The sequence below is a fragment of the Martes martes genome (genome assembly GCF_963455335.1).
Source record: "Martes martes genome assembly, chromosome: 1".
Classification (NCBI taxonomy): Eukaryota; Metazoa; Chordata; class Mammalia; order Carnivora; family Mustelidae; genus Martes; species Martes martes.
In genome coordinates, this window is record NC_137888.1 from 110,404,612 (window position 1) to 110,426,710 (window position 22,099).

Sequence of the window (22,099 nt, forward strand, 5' to 3'; positions counted from 1 at the left end):
AATAAACAGCTCTATAAATAGCCAACAAATAGCTGTTTTATTTCTTATGAATATGACAAACAACCTTCAACTGTTTTCTCCTGGTTAGCTGGCCACTGGCATTCCTCTTTACTTTCTAACGCACACTCCACCTAATTCCAAATGACAAGCAAAAGGAAGAGGTGGAAAACACACCCGGTAAGAAACCAAAATCTGAAGGAAGGTTATTTTTCAACACAACATACAAAGAGAAACAAAATGAGAGTCACAAAATTATATTCTTTAGGGCTTTAACAAGCATCCCTGGAAATAAATAACGACGTTGAAAAGCCATTTGTGTTGTTAATGTTCTTCTAACTCTAAAATTCAAATATTCTGGTTTCCTAAATACACTCCATATTTCATTTTTCATTATTTTTTAAAAGATTTTATTTATTTATTTGTCAGAGACAGAGAGAGAGAACACAAGTTAAAGGGAGTAGCAGGCAGAAGGAGAAGTAGGCTCCCTGCTGAGCAAGGGGCCTGATGCAAGACTCCATCCCAGGACCCTGGGATCATGACCTGAGCCAAAGGCAGACACACTTAACCGACTGAGCCACCCAGGCGTCCCCATTCTGGTTTTTTTTTTTTTTGTTTTTTGTTTTTTTTAAGGATTGACAGAGAGAGACACAGCGAGAGAGGGAACACAAGCAGGGGGAGCAGGAGAGGCAGAGGCAGGCTTCCCATTGAGCAGGGAGCCTGATGTGGGGCTCAATCCCAGGACCCTGGGATCATGACCTGAGCCCAAGACAGACACATAATGACTCAACCACCTATGTGCCCCCGCCATTCTGTATTTTAAAAGCCAGTTTCACTTTTAATTTAGAACAGGTTTTTTTTGTTTGTTTGTTTTTGTTTTTAAAGAAGATTCTATTTATTTATTTGACAGAGCACAAGCAGGAAGAGGAGCAGAGGGAGAGGGAGAAGCAGGCTCCCCACTGAGCAGGGAGGCGGTCTTGGGGCTAGAACCCAGGACCCTGGGATCATGACCTGAGCCAAAGGGCAGATGCTTAACTGGCTGAGCCACCCAGGCGCCCCTCAGAACAGTTTTGAACCAGACAAGAATTCACAGAGTTAGGATAACACATAAGTTGTGTTTCTTGTCTCCTTTCTATATCAAGTGTTATTGTGCAATTACTATGATTTAATACATTTGAGATCCAAGACACTTCTGTGGGAATACTGTTTAAAATTCCCTTCTCAAAATAAATTGAACATGTGTCAAATTCTTGAGAAGACTTGCCATATTTCTGTAATATATAATATTTGACTGAGTGTCAAGAGCCGTGACTTTTTTAAAATCACTTTCCTTTACTGGAAGCGGAGGTAATGGTGGTGATAGTTGCATTAAGTGTTAAGAGATCTCTATTCTTTTCCAGCAACCAACATGTTATGGTGACCTCATGCAAACCATTACACGTTGTTCTGTGGGAATCTGTCTGTCAGTTTTCCTAAATCAGATGTAGGACCTTTGCCAAAGCTGTTCAGTGGCCATTGATGGAGGCAAGTCTGGAGGAGGTGGAGACAGGGCACACACCATTACACCGCTACAAGGTAATAAACTCTAATAAAGGAAAAGCATTCCCAAATAAAAGAATAAGTGTAAACAAATACTTAACAATTGAAATGTGAAACACACACAAAACTGACATTAGAATGAGCAGCGCTCACAAAAATGCAGGGAAATGGCTGGGCCAGAGGCTTAGCAAAACAAAACCGGAGGGGAAAAATCCTCAATAATTCAGATACTGGTACTGATTTTAGATGAACTGAGTTGGTTTTGGGTAATTGACTGGTGCTGATTTTAGATGAACTGAGTTGGTTTTGGGTAATTGACCACGTGGCAAATAGTTCATCCAACAAACTGATTTTCAGTCTACTGCTTAATCTAAATTTTGAAAGATGTTTCCCAATTGTCCTTCTCAAAGACCTTGACAATTCATGACCTACATTTTTTTTTAAGTTTTTATTTATTTATTTGACAGACAGAGATCACAAGTAGGCAGAGAGGCAGGCAGAGAGAGAGGAGGAAGCAGGCTCCCTGCTGAGCAGAGAGCCCGATGTGGGACTCGATCCCAGGACCCTGGGATCATGACCTGAGCTGAAGGCAGAGGCTTTAACCCACTGAGCCACCCAGGTTCCCTCATGACCTACATTTTTGAAACATACAGTATTATTAATCCTTTTAATCTGAAATGTGATTGATGGTTATGTCATTTCCTCCCTCCCCCCCTTCTCCCTTCCTTCCTTCCTTCCTTCTCTTCTTTTTTTTTTCCTTCCACTCATTCATTTAATGAATATTTACTAAGCATCTACTGTTTGCCAGTCAATATACTAAGGGGCTGAGGATTAAGCACTTAACAAGAGAGGACATTAGGCAAGTGATAGAGGAAAACAACAACTTTCAAAGTCTGTGAGTGGAAATGAACATGGCATTTCCAGGAAACGCCACAGGAGTGGATCAAAGAGACAGAAAGAGAGGGGATGAAATTATACACAAGTGCACAATCATGAATGTCTTTACTAAAGGTCTTGGGTTTTAGTCCAAGTGCAATGGAAGGCTTTGGCTGGGGGTGGGGGGGAGAGGTTCTGTGAACATATTCCCCCCCCCCCCCTTTTTTTTTTAGACCATTCTGTCTCCTATAGAGTGAAACCTCATCAGGACACAAGGACTGGCAAGGAGGCTATCACAGTGCCTTTGTTAAAATATACTGTGGATATGAACCAGGGTGGTAGCAAAAGGGATGGAGAGAACCAGGGAATCTTCCACGCTTTTAGGAAGTACCACTTATCAGAGTTGGGTAACAAATAGAGGAGAATAGGAATTAGGAGGAATCTAAATAAGGAATTAAGGGAAATAACTTTTGGGGACTTGGTTTGAACTGCTAGGTGAGGGGTGCTTTTCGTGGAGACCAAAAACACAGGCATTTGGGAAGAGCAAACTCACTTCCTTAATTTGCCTTTCTACATGTATAGGTGAAGTTGAACATCGTTTTTTAAAATACATATTTGTAACTTAGAACACAATATGTACTCAACAGATATTTGTTAAACATTCATTACTGAATAGGTTATCCTTTGTCCATTTTTCATTTATGTAGACCTTAAAATATGTGCCCTAGAGTGAGAAAAGCCTAGATTTGATTCCCAGCTTCACCTTAATCACATTGCTCTGAGGTATAAGTTCCTCATTTAAAAAAAGGAGAAGATGGTAGATACCACTACCATCTACCTACTAGAAGTTGTTTAGTGGATTAAAAGATACATAAATATATAAAATGCTTTGCATATTGTAACTGTTATGTAAATGTTGCTTATTATTATGACTACCCATAAATCAGAAATAAATTACTACTAATAACAATAATTCACAGGTTCTGCTTAAATATTACAGATATTAACTGTTTGCCGATAAATATTTTGCAACTTTTCCACTTGTCATTTGTAATTCGGCTTGATTTATTGTATCTTTTGTATTTAAAATCTTATGTAAAGTCTATCTTTTTCTTCATATATCTTGTCTTTTGTCATGCTAAAAACTGGTTTTCCTCCCCTCCCATTATACACACATTCTCTTGCATTTGCTTCTTTTTTTAAAGGTTTATTCATTTATTTTAAAGACAGAGAAAGAGCATGAACACAAGTGCAAGCACTGGTAGGGAGAAGGGCAGAGGGACTGAGAGAATCCTCAAGCAGATTCCCTGCTGAGACCATGCTCTGAGCCAAAATCACTAGTCAGATGTTTCACCAACAGAACCACCCAGCCGCCCCTCTTGCATTTTCTTCTAACAGTTTTATTTTCATACCTATATTATTAACATAAATAGAATTTATTGTTGTATGTTTTTCAAATGCTTCCCACCATAAATGGTTAACTAGCTAATCTCTGCAATAAGTGTATAATTTACATTACCTACTATTTTACATGCTGCTTTGTAATATATTACATTCTCATAGATAATAAAAACCTCTTTTAAGTAACTGAAGAAAACTATACAAAAGCATTCACTACTACATCGTTTATAATAATGAAAACCTGTAACTTCCCAATATTTATCAGTAAGGGGACTGGTCAAATTAATTATGTTTTCCACATATATCGGAATATTGCACAACCATTCAATACCATAAGGTAGATCCACACATACTACTTACATGAGAAGAAGTCCACACTATATTGTTAAGCATAAAATAAAACAAAACAAAAATATGCTCAAATTCAGTATTCACAGTACTGTCTCATTTTTTTAAATAAATAATAACTATAAATAAATAAAGAAACATTTACATATGCATCTGAATAAGTTTGGGAGCACAGTCACCAAAATTTAAACTAGGTAGATTTATTTATAGCAGATAGGATAGGTTAATATATCTTTTTCATTTTTACAATTTATACTTCCATATTGTTGGAGTAGTTTTACAGACTGCATTTCCTATAATCAGGAAATAAATAAGGGAACAAAATAAGCTTTACCTGCAATGGCTTCATAGAGACCAGCTTTGTACCCTAAGTACTCGTACTCTTCAAACCTCTGAGGCCCCTCACACAGGGCTCTGCACTCCGTATCTTCACTGAAATATTCTCTTAGAGCTTGCTCAAAGTACTTGATAGCAAGCTCAAAGTCATCAGCCTCATAATGTTTAACTCCTGCACTGTAACTCTCCTGCAAAGAAGCAGAAAAAAAAAATTATACACACACACACACGTATTTATTTTTTCCAAAGAGCACCTGTGGAGCACTTGAACAGCAGGATTCAGGGTGAATCAGGATCATTTGGGCAGGGGGACAATGGGCTCTTGTGCTATGGAAGAAAAACAGAGGGTTTTACTGGGAGACAAAAAGTAACTTCCCTGGTTTCAGGGAATTATAAATAAAAATGGTGTTACCGAGCAAGGTGAATGCTGTGGCACCAGTCAATTTCACATTCTTCCTGAGCACAAACATGCAAAACACTGTTTTCTAACCCCATCTGAATATAGGTATGGGCATGCAACAACATCCAGTAGATTGATGTGGGTAACCGTGACACACCCAATTTCCAGGCCTGGCCCAATTTCATAATAATAATAATAATAATAATAATAATAATGATGCTTCTATTGAAAATCTCTTACCCTGTTCTTCAACCATCTTGGAAGTCACATGTCAAGAATGGTGACATCTCCAATTGAAAAAACAAAAAAAAGCCTTCCCAACTTATTGTGTTTTCAAGTAAGCTTTCATTTAAGTGAAAAATTATATAGCTTTAAAATACCAGAATTTGAAAGGTACAGGTACAATAGAAAACCAACGGACGGGGAGCTGGGAAATCACAGCGTGACCTGAGTAGTTCGTACTGGCTTCAACTCCCATGTGTAAAATTAAAGCCTGGAGGTGGCGCTGAGGTTTAGAGGGGGTGACAGATGTTTATATCAGGTTCTACTTTTCACTATATCATACTATTTTCTAAGGGCATTTTCACCTTCTCTCAATTTTTTCAACCCTACTAATAACAACATTTCATCTGAGAACTCTAAAAAATAAAACCATTACCATATTAAGAATTGAGAATCAACCTGAGACACCCATTCACAGGAATCTGCTTAGAGTCCAGTGAAACTCAGGAACACCTAGCTCTTTCTTTTTTTTTTTTTTTTTTTTTTTTTTTTTTTTTTTTAAATTTATAAACATATAATGTATTTTTATCCCCAGGGGTACAGGTCTGTGAATCGCCAGGTTTACACACTTCCCAGCACTCACCATATCACATACCCTCCCCAATGTCTACAACCCCACCCCCTTCTCCCAACACCTAGCTCTTTCTGATTAGGGTAAGGGTCCCCAGCGCTCACCAGATGTGGTTTGGCTTCCAGATCTACAAGCTGGAGTGCCTCCACGCCGGCCATTGTTCTGTAATTCTCAATGTTCTGCTGCATTTCCATGTGCTCGGGGTTGGCCATGAAAAATGTGTGGGCTGCTTCCACTGCCTTTTCCATCTGGTTAAGCTATGGAGAAAAGAAGAGGAGCACATGAAGGCCAGTATTTCTAACCCGGCTTAGTACCAGTCCAAGGGATAACGGCTAAAGCGGCAGGGCCAGCTTCCACTTCATATTCACTGTATGCAATCTCTATACCATAAAGTGGGAGGTTAACGAACAGGGCTCCTAAAATGGTATGTGGCTATTCAGGCTTTGATGAAAATAGCTACATGTGCTCTACTCCAAGTTCATTCTTTACCCACTGTGACTTGAGCCCCCTGCCTTTCTGGCAAACTGAATCTTTCCACTTCTGTTTGCTTCATGGTTGGTCACAATAAAAAGCTGCCAATGCTGTGCCATCTCTAATTCATGTTTTTGACATTTTTATCTTTTATTTTCTCTTTTATCTTTGTTCCTTTTGCCTTTATTCCTGACAATGGGGTATAAACAAACCTATGCATTTCCAAAGGACGGGAATGAGTCTATCTTCCACTCCACCAAATTTACTGGGCTTTAGAATGTGAAGAATACAGAATTATGATTTTTTAAAAGATTTTATTTATCTATTTGACAGATAGAGAGAGAGATATGACAAGTAGGCAGACAGGCAGGCAGAGAGAGGGGAGGAAGCAGGCTCCCTGCCAAGCAGAGAACCCGATGCGGGACTCGATCCCAGGACTCCGAGATCATGAACCGAGCCGAAGGCACAGGCCTTAACCACTGAGCCACCCAGGCACCCAAGAATACAGAATTAAAAGGAGTAAACTGTTCCAATGTGTAAGAAATGCTGAATACGGCACATAAAATGCTTTGCCACATTCCTCTGAAATATCTGATTCCAGCCTTACAACTTTGATTCTCATCAACACAAAAGGAAGAATTTTTAGTAACCACTACACAGACAGTACAAAATCTTCTCCTAAACCACACAATACATTGTCCTCTGTATAAGGCAGCTATGCATTCTTGAACAAAATAGAATTGAATTTACCCGATTTAAGACATTTTTCTCTATGCCTTAGACATAGAGAATGTATATAGACAGATCTGTTTGCTCCATATCAGAAAAGTGAATGTTCATATTGGCAATCTTTCTCATGGTAAATTCCAAATTATGTTTGATATATTTTGCAGTATGAAGACATGAAAACTTATTGTCATTAAGAAGTAAACATAAAATCATGGAACAGCATATCTGATTCAATTGAGTCTGTTTTTGACAGTCTTGCCAGTCAGGTATTAATAAGAAATAGAAGTACTGAGTGCCCAAGTCCCCAGTTACTGCCATTTTGTGTTATATAAATAATCTTAACCCTCACCACACTGCCCTATTTTAAGACCTGAAATCCTTAACTTTGTTAAGGATTTGTTTAATAATAGTAAAACCTTCCCTTTGAATTTGTATACCCTTAGCTACTGGCCTTCCTTCCATTAAGTTTTTGCCTTGTCAACTATCCCTGCCATTTTTACCTTTGTCCTCAATTCTATGCTCCCAGAATGATTTTGGCTGTCAAAATCACGAATTTTGTATGTGGTTTCTTTCTTAATTTACATTTTTTCAACTTCTTATTCACTAAATATGAACTGTGTGGACATCTATAGTGTTGAGTATATAGGTATAGAAGAAAAACAATAGGTTCTAAATTAGATATGTGTCTACACTTATTAAATAAACCTGAAAAAAATCATTTAAAAATTTATGACTCAGCTATCCTTTTTTTTTTTTAAGATTTTTATTTATTTGACAAAGATCACAAGTAGGCAGAGGCGGGGGGAAGCAGGCTCCCTGCTGAGGAGAGACCCGATGTGGGGCTTGATCCCAGGACCCTGAGATCATGACCTGAGCCAAAGGCAGAGGCTTAACCCACTGAGCCACCAAGGTGCCTCTGACTCAGTTATCCTTAAAGGAAAAAAATGCTCATAAAAACCCCACACTGCTATATACTGTATAGGATTTCAGAAGGCTTTAATTGTGTAATATACATAAATGTGCTTCAGAAATCACTAAAATCCTTAAAAATAAACAGAATACAATTTGATCCATCCATTTCAAAGATGTAAATAATGATGGTATAAGATGAATGGATAAAGAAGATGTGGTGTACACACACACACACACACAGAGAGAGAGAGAGAGAGAGAGAGAGAGAGAGAGAGAGGAATATTACTCAGCCATCAAAAGGAATGAAATCTTGACATTTGCAACAATATAGATGGAACTAGAGGGTATTGTGCTAAGTGAAATAAGTCAGTCAGAGAAAGACAAATACCATATAAATTCACCCATGTGGAACTTACGAAGTAAAACAGATGAACATAGGGGAAGGGAAGGAGAAAATAAAATAACATGAAAACTGGAGAGGAAGGCAAACCAGCAGAGACACTGAACTCTAGGAAAAAACTGAGGGTTGCTGGAGGGGAAATTGGTTGGGGGAATGGATAATTGGGTGAGAGCATTAAAGAGGGCACTTGACATAACGAGCCCTGGATATTATAGGCAAATGATAAATCACTAAATTCTACCTATGCAACTAATTTTTTAAAAAGGGGAAAAAATGATGATGGCATAATCTATGTGTCCAGGGGAGTTACTGATATACTCTGACATACTCTGGTTAATTAAAATTGACAGAACATAAATTTATTTTTTCACTTTCCTACCTTCATCTTTTGCTTAGGCTGTTCCACTGGTCTAAGAGTCTCTTTCCCTTTGTCTTTTCTTATTGAAATCTAACATATCCCATAAAGCCAACCCTAAATCTTGCCTCTCTAAGGGATCTTTTCTCAACACGATAGCTACAGTCAAGTACAGCCATACCATCTTATCCTTATTCCTCTATGAGCACTTATCATACTCTGCTGTATATTGTACCTCCCTGAGGATATTTGTTTTTCCTAGTAGAGCTCTCTGAGAATAGGGACCATATGACTTCTTTTTCTTTGTTCGTTTTCCACCTACTTTACATATAGATTATGTCTATGATATGTCTGGGGAAAAAAGAGGAAAAAAGAAATTCTAACAAATAAATCTTTTATACACAAATCAAAAAGTATATTACATGTGAATGTGCTTTGTAAGCTCTACTGGCTGAAAAGGATAGTCAGTTTAATAACAACATCTCCAAAGTCACCATTCACACTGAGATCTTGCAATAATGGTTACCAACAAAGAATATGTTTCATAGCTCTTGAAAACTGTCAGCCACTACTGACAAGTTAGTTCCTTTTCTTAAATTTTATCACAGTTGTTAGTTCGTTTTGTTTTGTTTTGTTTTGTTTTGGCACATTTGATGTTTTCCCCATTCATTTTCTTTGTTTTTCCCATTTATAACCCACTATCGAGCATCATATCATCTTCCCCAATATAAATAATAAGATTCCATGCTTAAAGTTAAACCGTAAAACTTATTCATGAACTGGCCATGGTTTTTAAATCATTGTAAACCAGTTCAGGAGACTGGAACGGGCTGCCAATGTCTATAAAAGAAGGCATTATTTTAACTAGAATCTTGGTATCTTTGTACTCTATTTGAGAAATCAGATAAACACATTTGAAGTGGTAGGCAAAGTCTGGGTGAACACATGTATGCTGCATATAATGCCATATTTTGGGATGGAGATTATTATAAGGCCTTGTAAGTACTAGTTTTCAGCTAACCCACCACTTCATTGACACAAACAAAAAGCAAACTGTTCTGGAAGGCTCCTCACTGGACTTCCTTAAAGACCAAAATAAAATAGGGGCGCCCGGGTGGCTCAATGGGTTACGCCTCTGCCTTCAGTTCAGGTCATGCTCTCAGGGTCCTGGGATGGAGCCCAGCATTAGGCTCTCTGCTCAGCAGGGAGTCTGCTTCCTCCTCTGTCTCTGCCTGCCTCTCTGCGTACTTGTGTCCTCTCTCTCTCTGTCAAATAAATAAATAAAATCTTAAAAAAAAAAAAGATCAAAATAAGAGAAACCACAGGAGAGGGTAACTCTATACATTAGAAAAATACATTGCAAAATAAAGAGCAACTGAGAAAAGGGGAATGCTTTGACAAGATGGTATCAAATTTTGAAGGGAGCCACCAGAACCACCGACATATGAGAAATACTGGCCAGAAATGCCTCCAAGAAGCACTGGGTGATTTCATCTCAGGCTGTGAAGAACTAAGGCGAACATTTTCTCCTGCCAAACCAGAAGCAGGACTGTACGTGGCAGTCAGACTGCACGGAAAAAGAAGTGAATGCTGATTAAATCAACACCCTGCTGACATTCCCAAGTTACTCTGTCCACTGGTGAGTGAATGAAATTCTGACGCCCTAGTGGTTTTCCATAGCAAGTAATAAAGAAGCATTTCACAAGGACACATGGACGATTTATAAACCTTCAGTAACTATCCATTGACCACAAAAGAGATTCCAGAAACTGTGTACTACGACATTCAAAACCTCCAGGATTTAGCCTCAACTCACCTTCTGGCATAACTTCCTCACCTGCCATTACACAATTTTTTTCCCAAAAAGGTTCTAGAAGATCATCTCTCTCTCTCTCTCTCTCTTTTTTTTTTTAAGAATATACTTATTTTTTGAAAGAGAGAGCACTGTGGGGGTAGAGGGAGGGGAGTGGAGGGAGAGGGACAAACGGACTCCATGCTGGACAGGGAGCCAGATGCAGGGTTGGATCCCATGACCCTGAGATCATGACCTGAGCCAAAATCAAGAGTCAGATGCTTAATCGACGGAACCACCCACACGCCCCTAGAAGAACTTCTAGATGTTTTTATAATTTACCACATTCTTGTTCAAGAAAATACACATAGTCTCAGTGCTCCAGTCATACCCAAATTCTTCATTTCACTCATTCATTTATTCAGCAAATATTTATTTTGTATTGAACTGGAGCCAAACACTGTGATAGTTGATGAGAATACCTAAAACCAAAGACCCTGCTTTCTAGACACTTACAGCCTCATCAAAGGGGACAAGTCTAAATTATTTAAATCATTCATGAAATTAATTTCAGACTGTGCGGAATCTATAAAGAAATAAATGAACACACAACACTGTAAGACCTCGCTGGGCTGGGGATGGAAGCAGGACTCAATCAGGTAAATTAGTCAAAGAAGGTCCCTCTGCTAGGGTATTTTTCAGCTGAGACCTAAATGTTGAGAAGCCAGGCATGAGCAGAATGCAAGGGAGAACATTCCAGGCAAAAGAGAGGCAAGTGAAAGGACCCTTTCCTGGCAAAAGAAAGTCAAGTGGAAAAACTCTTGACATGTTTTAAAAGCAGAGCAGAGACTGAAGAGAGATCTTTAAAAAGCTAGAGAAAGACCAACAGCTCATAGGCTATGGTAGAGTTTATTCTAAGTACAAGAGGAGACCTTTAAAGAATTTTAAACAATACCTAATACACATTTTAAGATGACAGTTCATGGGCGGCTGGATGGCTCAGTCGGTTAACCACCCAGCTCTTGATTTTGGCTTAGGTCCTGGTCCCGGGGTCCTGGGACTGGCCTGTGTCCCAGCTTGCTTGGGATTCTGTCTCTCTCTCTCCCTCTGGCCCGAACCCCACTTGCACGTGCTTTCTCTCTGCATAAAATAAAATCAATAAATCTTTAAAATAAACGAATAGGGTTAAGCATCTGCCTTTGGCTCAGGTCATGATCTCAGCGTCCTGGGATCGAGTCCCACGTTGGGGTACCTGCTCAGCAGGGAATCTGCTTCTCCTTCTGTCTTTCCCCCAGTTTGCTCACGCTCTCTCTCTGTGTCAAATAAAACATTTAAATAAATAAATAAATAAATAAATAAGTTTTAAAAATGATCATTCAGACGGCTATGTGGGAAACAAATCTTTGGTAATAGGCAAGAAAACATGGCAGTAACTCAGTCAGGTAAGAGGCGATGCTTTTACAAGTTCCCTGTCTTCTGAAGTAAGAGAAATATGAAGCTCAAATATTCTGAATATGAAATGTAGGACAGCCTGTAAGACATATGCAAGAAAGGAAATTCTAAAGCACATTTAAAAATATAAAGAACACTGCACTTCTGAGATAGAGTATTTAAGATGACTTCCTAGCTTCTGAAGTCTTTTTATACAATCAGGGTAAAACATCAAGCCCCAAATAAGTAATTTCCATTCTCTTCTCCTCGAACATCCACATTTCCAATAAGGAAGGGAATTCTCACTCTGCTTTCACCACCCTAACTTATTGAATTCATCCGACCTCATACTTTACATTTTGATGAAGTGCTGTATTTTCTTGCCTTGGCTCTTTACTTAAATTTCACAATATAACAACTCCAGGGAATTTTTAACCCCCTATGAAGTTTCTTACCAACTGACAAGCATGTAGACACTAAGGACATCCTGTTTCTAGACCACAGCTGGATTTTTAGTTAGCAGCATAAACACACTAGCTAGAGGAAAGTTCACTAGATTATAACATGTACATCAGGCTCAACACTGTCAATTCATGGGCTAAAAACTAAACGTTCTTTTATGGAACAGTAAGGATTTTTGTCTTTTGGTGGTTCTTTGTTTAATAATGGTGACACCACCCATTTTTGTAGCATTTGCTAATGTCTCCAAATTTACCTCAAATGTTTGCCAACTTGGTTACTTTTTCTTTACAAAACCAAATAAATAAATAATTTTTAAAACTGAACAACATATTAAAAGAATATCCTTAAAATAAAGATCTATTAAGTTTTTGGGACTCCTGGGTGGCTCAGTCAGTTGAGCATCTGCTGTCAGCTCAGGGTCCTTGTATCGAGGGTCATGATCTCAGGATCCTGGTATTGAGTCCTGCATCTGGCTACTCAGTGGGGAGCCTACTACTCCCTCTGCCTGCCTCTTCTCCTGCTTGTGTGCTCTCTCCCTGACAAATAAATAAAATAATAATAAAATAAAATCTTAAAAAAACATCTAGTAAGTTTTGAAACAAAATTTGAAAGCAATTTTTAAACTATTGGATTAAACTAAATCCTATGAATTAAAGTGTTTCAAATATAAAGACCAGGCTGCTAATGAGAATTCGATTTTATTTTAGAAAAGTCCTACACATTTCCATACAATGTAGTCAGATTTTGAGAGAGTCAAAAAATAGCTATACAAAAAACAACTTTGCATTCTCATTTCACAGTCTCTGGAGATGTTACTTTCCCTTAATGTTATTACTATAGCTTGTAAAACTACCCACACATGGAATTATTTTTATAATTCAGTTATAGAAAGCAATCACTTGTTTCTCTTGACAAATTTATAGAATTAATTTTACCAGACACTGAGGACTGCATAACATAGTGCATTGCCCTTTTCATCTTGGCTACTAAGAAGCTCAGAGCTAAATTTTATTCTCATATACAGTAACTGTATTTTGCTGGGTTTCTAGCATACCAAACTGAAGCTGGTATATTTCCCTTTTTTCTTTGACTTTCTTTGTTTTTTATTCCATTTCAAAAATCTAATGATATAAATAATTGTTTTAGCTAGGTAATTCAAAGTCCTTCTGGACACAGGAGAGGTATAATTTATTCATAAGATAAACCCTTGTAGTAAGGGACATTTCTAGTAGTTAAATTCTTTCTTACATCTTAATGTAGACTGTTTAGAAGTTTCTAGCTTTAAAGAATACATAGTAATTCACAAGTTAGGTGCTCATGTTAATGGAGAAAATGAACTTATCTTTGCATATATGGAAAGTTAGTCTAAAATGTTGTCATGGATATAAGTAAATATTTATAGCTTTCAAAATGCTTTTTGGTAAGGATTAGATGGGACATAACATTTCTAAAGAGTAACGTTTTCTCTATGGGGTAAGCTGGAAAGGAAGAATATGTATTTTTAAAGCATTTTCTTCTGCCAAACTGCTTATACTCTTTCCTTCAATTACTTACAGTCCTGGGACAGATTAATAGATTTTGCTTGCTCTTTCTAAAAACTGGTAAGTTTCAAGTTGATGTTTACCACTTAATTTTAAACACTAATGGTGAGTAGCCACTGTCAACTGAGGTTAACCTCATGAGCTCAGTGCAACAACAGATCCTATCAGCTAAGTCTGCTAGAAGGTTCTTATCTAAATAAAAACCATCTTCTGGGGTAAGGAAAACACTAAAGTGAAGAAGCAGGACTTTTAAACATACCATGTCAGATTAGAGACTACTTAAAACAAAAAAGCCTTGAAGTTTCTGAAAAAGAAGAAAACCTCAGAATATTAGCCAAAAAATACGTGTGTACTTAACTGGACAAAATCCCTCAAGCCATCTGTGGACTGTATTGTCTAACTTCCTAACAAGAGGACAGCCAAGACTTGGATGCTCGCTGGTAAGGAGAGAGAACTGTCTCGGTGATGGAATGTGGGCAAGTCATCTCTGCCCCAGAGCCAATGAAATGAGCGTGTGGGACTTATTGGTATGCACTGTTGTTTTTGGTTCTAAACATTAGGACAGGGTAAGATTGAATATCTGGGCAGGCATCTGAACCTCTGCAGTATTGTCCAGAAGTCTCCCTTGAGGTGTCAGAGGATGACTAATCGTTACCGAAAAGAAGGTTCAGGCCAAGATCTCGCTGACATTTGCTTCCTGCTACTGTTTTTGGAAACACAACTCTAATCTCTTCAGAAGTTTCTTTGAAAGGAAGATGTCACTCATTTCATATTTCAGTTTTGCCAACATCCCACGACTATTGCAGGGATCATCCCTTTAACTTGTAAAGAATCTTATTATTTATAATAAATAAATAAAAATATTATAAATAATATAAATTATTATTTATCTGATTATAAAAAATGAACAGAAATCCAATGTCCCCTTTCTGTGAGCTCAGAACTGTTCTCTCCTGCGTGATCCCCACGTTAGTGAGCATGATCTTGTTCAAGAGGTTGTTGTTCAGAATTTACCCTGCATATTGTTGTATAGTTTGAAAAGCACTTCACAGTACAACTGATCGAAGTAAAACTAATAACAGTGATCATTTATTGAGTGACTACTCATTTCCTATTTGGAAGTTCTTCAAAAACTAGGAGATGAATCCCCTACCTCACCTCGGGCCCAGTGCAGGAGGACTAGATCATTATGCACAAGGGCTCCTTATGATACAAACAGTAGGATTATGTAGAAGCCAGTGCTGGGATAGACAGAGTAGCCCTTAATGAACTTTACCATATGAAAACAAGTTTTGTTGTTCTAACAGCTCACTCATGCTTTGCTTCTGCCTGGTTTTCATTATGATAAATGGAGATGAATTTTGTCTTTCCCTAGCGAGCCGTTAAAAAAGTTCTAGCTGGCCCTCATTTCCCTGGAGCCAACAGCCAGCTCCCTAATTGCTCACTACCAGAGTGAGGTCTCTGCAGTCATCAGGAGACAGAGCAGCTTCCCCCCCTCCCTGAAGTGTACAAAGTTGCAATGGTTTGACTTTATTTGTCAAATATGACTGCAACATGCAATTAACTAGCAACTTGGGCTTTCTGTTCTAAGCTATCCTTCAAAAATCAACATGAAATAGCTTAATGTAGATTTGGTACTGATTTTTCTGCTCTTGAGAATATGAAAAAAAGAGAGAGAGAGAGAGAAGGAATTTCAAAGCCTTGTGTGCCTGCAACATTGTTTTGTGAAATAACAAAGTGGGCACAAAATGCTTGTCATGGGCAAGAAGGAATAGGAGCCCCCAGGACTGAGTTCAAAGTGTGGTTTATTTCCTGTTTCTCTCCTAAGCACCCACGTTTCCTGAGTGGGTTGTGGCTGGGGGCACACAGTCAGGTAAAATAAGTAATACATTGGGCCTTGCCTTGTTAAAACAATGAATTCTGGAACACTGAAAAGAAATTTAAAAAATAAATAAAAAAATTTTTTTAAAGGTGTTAAGAGTGCTAGGGTGACACTGGCGATAGCCTGGCAAAACTGATGATCTGGGGAGAGCTTCAGAGGTTAGTGTCCATACAGAAAAACGCTGTCGTTATCATTTCCAACATCTCCCTTCTATGTTGTGTTTTTGAAAGAAATTTAACATTCCACGCAAACCACTCCACTGTAAGCAATATAAGAAAAGCAAACAAGCAAATCAAAGGCTTTTCCACTTGTACCTTTTTGGTATAAATATGCCACATTCCTCTTTGAAGAACAAACTCTCTCTAGGCCCAATAAGGGTGGGGAGATTTACTTCAAAATGTATTTCAAAACATTTACTTCATCTCATGTAAAGGAATGTACCATGGCTGCAAGCCAAAGGGAGTTTCACTCCAAAGACCCTTCTCAGAGGGGACTTCAAGGAGAGCCGAAGGTCCCTTTAGGTATCCAACCTATCAAGCTGACTAATGGGTGTTCCTAACCTGACAGGCCACATGGTCTTATTAAAGAGGTGGTTTTGATGATGGAGTTCTTTCTGCGTTCCGCAAGCTCCTCTGGCATCACACCTGCCCTTCAATAACCACAGCAATAACCTTCAGGCCATTTGTAAATTCAATATCCCTGCCATATACACAAGTTAAATATAAACACAAGCATTTTCTCTGTACCTCAGCCAACAGACTGTACTGGAAAGAAGTTCCAGTCCATCTGAATATCTGAGGAGGTTAAAGCTTGGAGAAAACTCACTTATTTGTTGAACTTACCAGGTGGCATCAAACCTTGGGTCACTTTTGTGGCACCTGCATTGATCTGTGAACACTAATTCCCATTAGCCACGGATAACGAGGGCTAGAAAGACCCTTTCAATTATTTAGTCCCACGGCCTCAGGTGGAAAAAGGATGAACACAGAAAATTCATGGCAAGGTTGTGGCTAAAACCTAAGTCTTTTATTAAAATGGTCACAAACACATATTAGGGATTTTAATCCCTGTTATTTCAAAGTCAAGGTGAATTCATGTATATCTGGTCCACGTGACAAGTGTTTGTTGATCACCTCGGTCCTAGAAAGAACTATGATAGATGTACTGTGAAAATATAAAATATTTACAATATGGTCCTTGATCTTTTATTAAATACACTCCAGTAGGTCAAGGAGATGTACACAAATTATTAATATCAAGAACTAAGTTTCTACAGGATTAGAGGGCAGAGTAAGAGGGTAGCAGGCAACACAATGCTACAGAAATTGAGAGAAATTTGAACCTGAGAGGTTCAGGGAAGGTCTCATTGAGAAAGTGGGACTGAGGCTGAGTCATGAAGAATGAAAAACACGTGGATGTCTCGGATGCAGAATTAGGTGAGCAGGGAGAAATAAGAATGATTCATATCTTTATAGAAGAGTCACTTGGCTAACCTGGCTCCCATGCAAGGTCTAGATTACAGAGTAATGGGGGAGAAGGATAAACAGGGATATACGGTGGGGCTCTACGAACACTAACCCAAAGCGTTTCATTCTTGGATAAAGAGAAACAGATACAGCTATATGTGTATGTATATGAGTGTAGTCAAGAAAATCTCCCCTGCCTCATTCCAAAAAGGATTGGAGAAATACAAATTTGAGTTAGCTACAGAAAACCTCTTTCTTCAGATTTTATTTGTTTGTTTAGGGTAAGTGTAGGTTCACAGCAAGATTGAAAGGAAAGAAGGGAGATTTCCTGTATCTCCCTTACCCACATGGATACGATGTCTCCCATTACCAACACCCCCACCCAGAGTGGTCAAGTGCATTGACCCATCAAAATACCCAAAGTCCACAGGTTTCACTCTTGGTATTGTACACTCTGCGGACTGTATAATGTATAATGACAGGCATCTATCTGTATCATACAGAGCATTTTTGTGCCCTAAAATCCTCTGTTCTCCATCTACTCCTTCCTCCTGCTCTAACCCCTGATTTATTTACATTCTCCATAGTCTTGCTTTTTCTAGAACGTCGTATAGTTGCAATCCATACAGTAGTGTGTCTTTTCAGATTGGTGTCCTTCACTTAGTATTATACATTTAAAGTTCCTCCATGTCTTTGCATGACTTGAAAGCTCATTTCTTTTTAGCATTAAATAACAGTCCATCATCTGGATGTACCACAGTTTAACCATTCATCTACTGAGAACATCTTGGTTACTTCAAAATTTCCATAATTGTGAATAAAGAGTTGCTATAAGCATCCATGCATAGCTTTTTGTGGGTACACAAGTTTTCAGCTCCTTTGGGTAAATATCAAGGAGCAAGACTGCTAGATGGGTTTAGTAACTTCAGTGTAATTTTGTAACAAACCGCCAAACTGTCTTCTGGAGTGGCCTTACCATTTTGCATTCTCACCAGCAATGAATGAGTATTATTGCTCCATGTCCTTGCCACCATTCACGTTCTCAACATTCTGGATTTGGGTCATTTTAAAGGTGTGTTGCAGTGTTGTTTTAATTTCCATTTCCCTGAGGACATAGGATGTGGAGGATTCTCTTCATATACTTGTCAACTGTACAACTTCTTTGGTGATATGTCTGTTAAGATCTTTGGCCCATTTTTTAATTGGCTTGTTTTCTTAATTTTGAATCAAAATTAAGAAAATTAATAGTTCTTTACATATTGGATAACAACTCTTTATCTCAAATGTGTCATTTCTAAATATTTTTTTCCTTGACTGTTGTTTGTCTTCTAATTTTCTTGACATTGTCTTTTGCAGAACACAAGTTTTTAATTTAGTCCAGCCTTCAATTATTTCTTTCATGGACGGTACCTTTGATATTGTATCCAAAATCTACTGTCATACCCAAGTTCATCTATGCTGTCTTCTACAAGTTTTACAGTTTTACATTTAGGTCCATGATCAATTTTGAGTTATTTTTTGTGAAGGACATAAGTTCTCCGTGTAGGCTCATTTTTTGCATGTGGATGTCCATTTGTTCCTGTACCGCTTGGAGACATTATTCCATTGTACTGCCTTTGGTCCTTTGTCAGAGATCAGTGGACTATTTGTATATGGATCTATTTCTGGGCTCTTTATTCTCTTCTGTGGATGTATATGTTTATTCCTTTGCCATACTGCACTGTTTTGAATACTGTAACTTTATAGTAAGTCTTGAAGTTGGATGATGTTAGTCTTCCAATTTTGTTCTTCTCTATCAATATTGTGTTGGCTCTTCTGAGTCTTTCCCCCCTCCATATAAACTTCAGAATCAGTTTGTGGGTATCTGTGAAAGAAACTAGGATTTTGATTTTGATTTTCATTTTGATTGGGATTATCCTGAAGCTATAGAACTGACATCTTCCCAACTGACTGCCACCAGTGGGTCTATTTTGTGAGGTGCTAATGGAAATGTTTTTGTGTTTTTAATTTCAAATATCACTTATTTATTGCTAGTATACAGGAAAGTGATTGACTAGTATACAGGAAAGTGATTGACTTCTGTATATTAGCTTTGTATAAAAAAAATACTAACTTTGTATCCTACAAACTTGCTATAATCATTTATAGTTCCAGGAAAATTTTTTCAATTCTTTCTTATTTTCTACATAAATGATCATGTCATCTGTGAACAGTTTGATCTCTTCCTTCCCCATCATATACCTTTATTTCCTTGCCTTGTCTTATTGCATTTGCAAGAACTTCCAGTAATAAATTAAAAATAAGTAGTGAGATGGGGCATCCTTGCCTGTGTACCTGATGTCGGTGGGGAAGCTTCAAATTTTTCACTATTAAGAATGATATTAGCTGTTGGTTTTGGTAGATACACTTTAGCAAATTACAGAAATTTCTCTCTCTTCCTAATTTACTGAGGATTTTTATAATGAATGGGTGTTGGATCTTATCTAATATTTTTTCTGTATCTATTATATGATCATGTAATTTTTCTTTTTTAGCCTGTTAATGTGATAGATTACATTCATTGATTTTTGATTGCTGAGCCAGTGTTTCATACCTGAAATAAATCCCACTTGGTTAAATGACTAAGGTATATTTTATGTCCCAGCATGTGGTCTATCTTGGTGAATCTTCCATAGAGCTTAAGAAGAATGTGGTTTAAAAACTCGGGCTTTCTGAATTTGACTATGATCCTCTCTCTTCAATCCTGCAGGTGGTGGTTTGCCCTGTATCCTCACCTCCTTTATGGAGGTGAAGTGAAGCACTGTTGATTTTTCAGTCTGTTCGGCTTTTTTGCTTTTTTTGCTTTTTTGCTTTTTTTGCTTGGCTTTTTTCTTATTGGGAGGATATAATGGCAACATTCAAGCTCCTTATATGAAGAACAAGAAACCATAGGTCTGAGATACTTCTCATTTCTCAGGAGGAAAAAGGGTATGAGAATGGGGGTATATTATCAACTCGATATCTTCTCCCTTTTGGAAAGATTAACCTGGTTATTCCAGCATCAACGGGGACTAAGGGGAGAGTGAAGAGGCAAAATTCTTGGGGAACATTATAATACTCTCTCAGATAAAGCAGCAGCAAGTTGATTATTGTAGTCAGCATGGGTCAGCAAAATGAAATACCATAAATTGGGTACTACAGACTATCATATTTGTTTTCTCACAGTTGTGGAGGATGGATGTCTGTGGTCAGTGTGCCAGCATGGTCAGGTTTTCGTGAGAGCTCTCTTCCTGGTTGCAGATGGCTGCCTTTTTCACTGTGTACTAATACGGCAGAGAGAGTGTACAAAATCTCTTGTGTCTCTTTATATAAGGGCACTAATTCTATCATGACAGCCCCACCCTCGTGGCCTCATCTAAACCTAATTACATCCCAAAGTCCCTGTCTCCAAATGCCATCACATTGGGACTTAAGGGCTCAACATATTAATTTTGGGGGACACAATTCGGTCTATAGCATTAATCAAGAAAACATACGATTTAAAGTTATCTTTAAAACTTTAAATCTTTAGGGGCGCCTGGGTGGCTCAGTGGGTTAAGGCCTCTGCTTTCAGCTCAGGTCGTGATCCCGGGGTCCTGGGATTGAGCCCTGCATTGGGCTCTCTGCTCAGCGGGGAGCCTGCTTCCCTTCCTCTCTCTCCGCCTGCCTCTCTGCCTACTTGTGATCTCTGCCTGTCAAATAAACAAATAAAATCTTTAAAAAAAAACTTTAAATCTTTAAGATCTTTAAAATTTTAAATCTTTAAAATTTTGAAGTCAAGCAATTAAGAATATGATAGAAATAGCAATGGAATTCACTATCTCTTAAAGGTGGTTCTGAAATTTGGTTATGGGATAGAGAAAATAATTGGTTCATTTTGAACTAGGTTACATTTGATATAATGAGAAGGCATGCAAAAGAGTGCATAATTTTAGCAGAGAAGAACCTTGATTGAAGAGCTGACAGATTGAGTATTGGGCAAAGTCTACACCTGAGGCACACTTGAGGTCTTTGGCCCATAGAAAGCAAGACTTCCAGACTTTCCAGAGTGAGAGTATGAACAATTATTATAATTGGCTCAGAATAATCCAGAGGGACAGGAAAAATGTTTTTATGTTTTTAAGTAACCTTTGCTAGGAAGTATATTCTCCTGGATGATCATAAGACATACTAAAAGGAAAAAAAAAGTTCTTATGGTGAATTAAGATAAAAGTTAAACATATCTATTTAGAATAAGACTTTTGAGACTTTCAATTACTGTGATAGTTAATTTCCATGAATCAGATGTTGTATTCTGTATTTTTCAAACTTTTTAAAAAGATTTTATTTATTTATTTGACAGAGAGAGATCACAAGTAGGCAGAGAAAGAGAGGGAAGCAGGCTTCCTGCTGAGCAGAGAGCCCTATGCGGGGCTCAATCCCAGGACCCTGAGATCACGACCTGAGCCGAAGGCAGAGGCTCAACCCACTGAGCCACCCAGGAGCCCCTCAAACTTTTTTTGGTCAAAGAACTATATCCTTCTGCTTCAGAGTGACTCAAGACTAACCAGATCTCTGAGACTCTGCTTTGTTGTGTATATACACATACACCCACACACACACTTTGGGTAAATTTCATTAACTTTGATGGAAGAATGGCTTTATTTGTAAAATCATCATCTAACTGATCTCAGAATCCCAGAATGCTAAAAGAGGAATTTTCCTTAGACATAATATGGTATAAGACTCCCTCCTCTGTTACACTTATGTAAATAAGATATCTAAAACATAGAGTGATAAATTTTTCTTAGGGCCACATGGATCCTAGTAGAAGTGCTGGACCCCACAACCTGGTCTTCTAATTCCAAAGTCACTGATTTTTCTAGTAAACCTCACTGTGTCTAAGACTAA

The 22,099-nt window shown here is 38.1% G+C and overlaps 1 protein-coding gene across 1 annotated transcript in view; it reads right to left on the minus strand.

The window, feature by feature from the left end:
* P3H2 (prolyl 3-hydroxylase 2) overlaps window positions 1–22,099 on the minus strand; it is a 152,098-nt gene that overhangs the window by 27,670 nt on the left and 102,329 nt on the right. Inside the window, exons 2-3 of the mRNA XM_080812076.1 lie at window positions 5,855–6,007; window positions 4,496–4,685 (exon numbers count right to left, since the gene is read on the minus strand). Coding sequence (XP_080668202.1) covers window positions 4,496–4,685; window positions 5,855–6,007 — 343 coding nt within the window. The remainder of the gene's footprint in view (window positions 1–4,495; window positions 4,686–5,854; window positions 6,008–22,099) is intronic.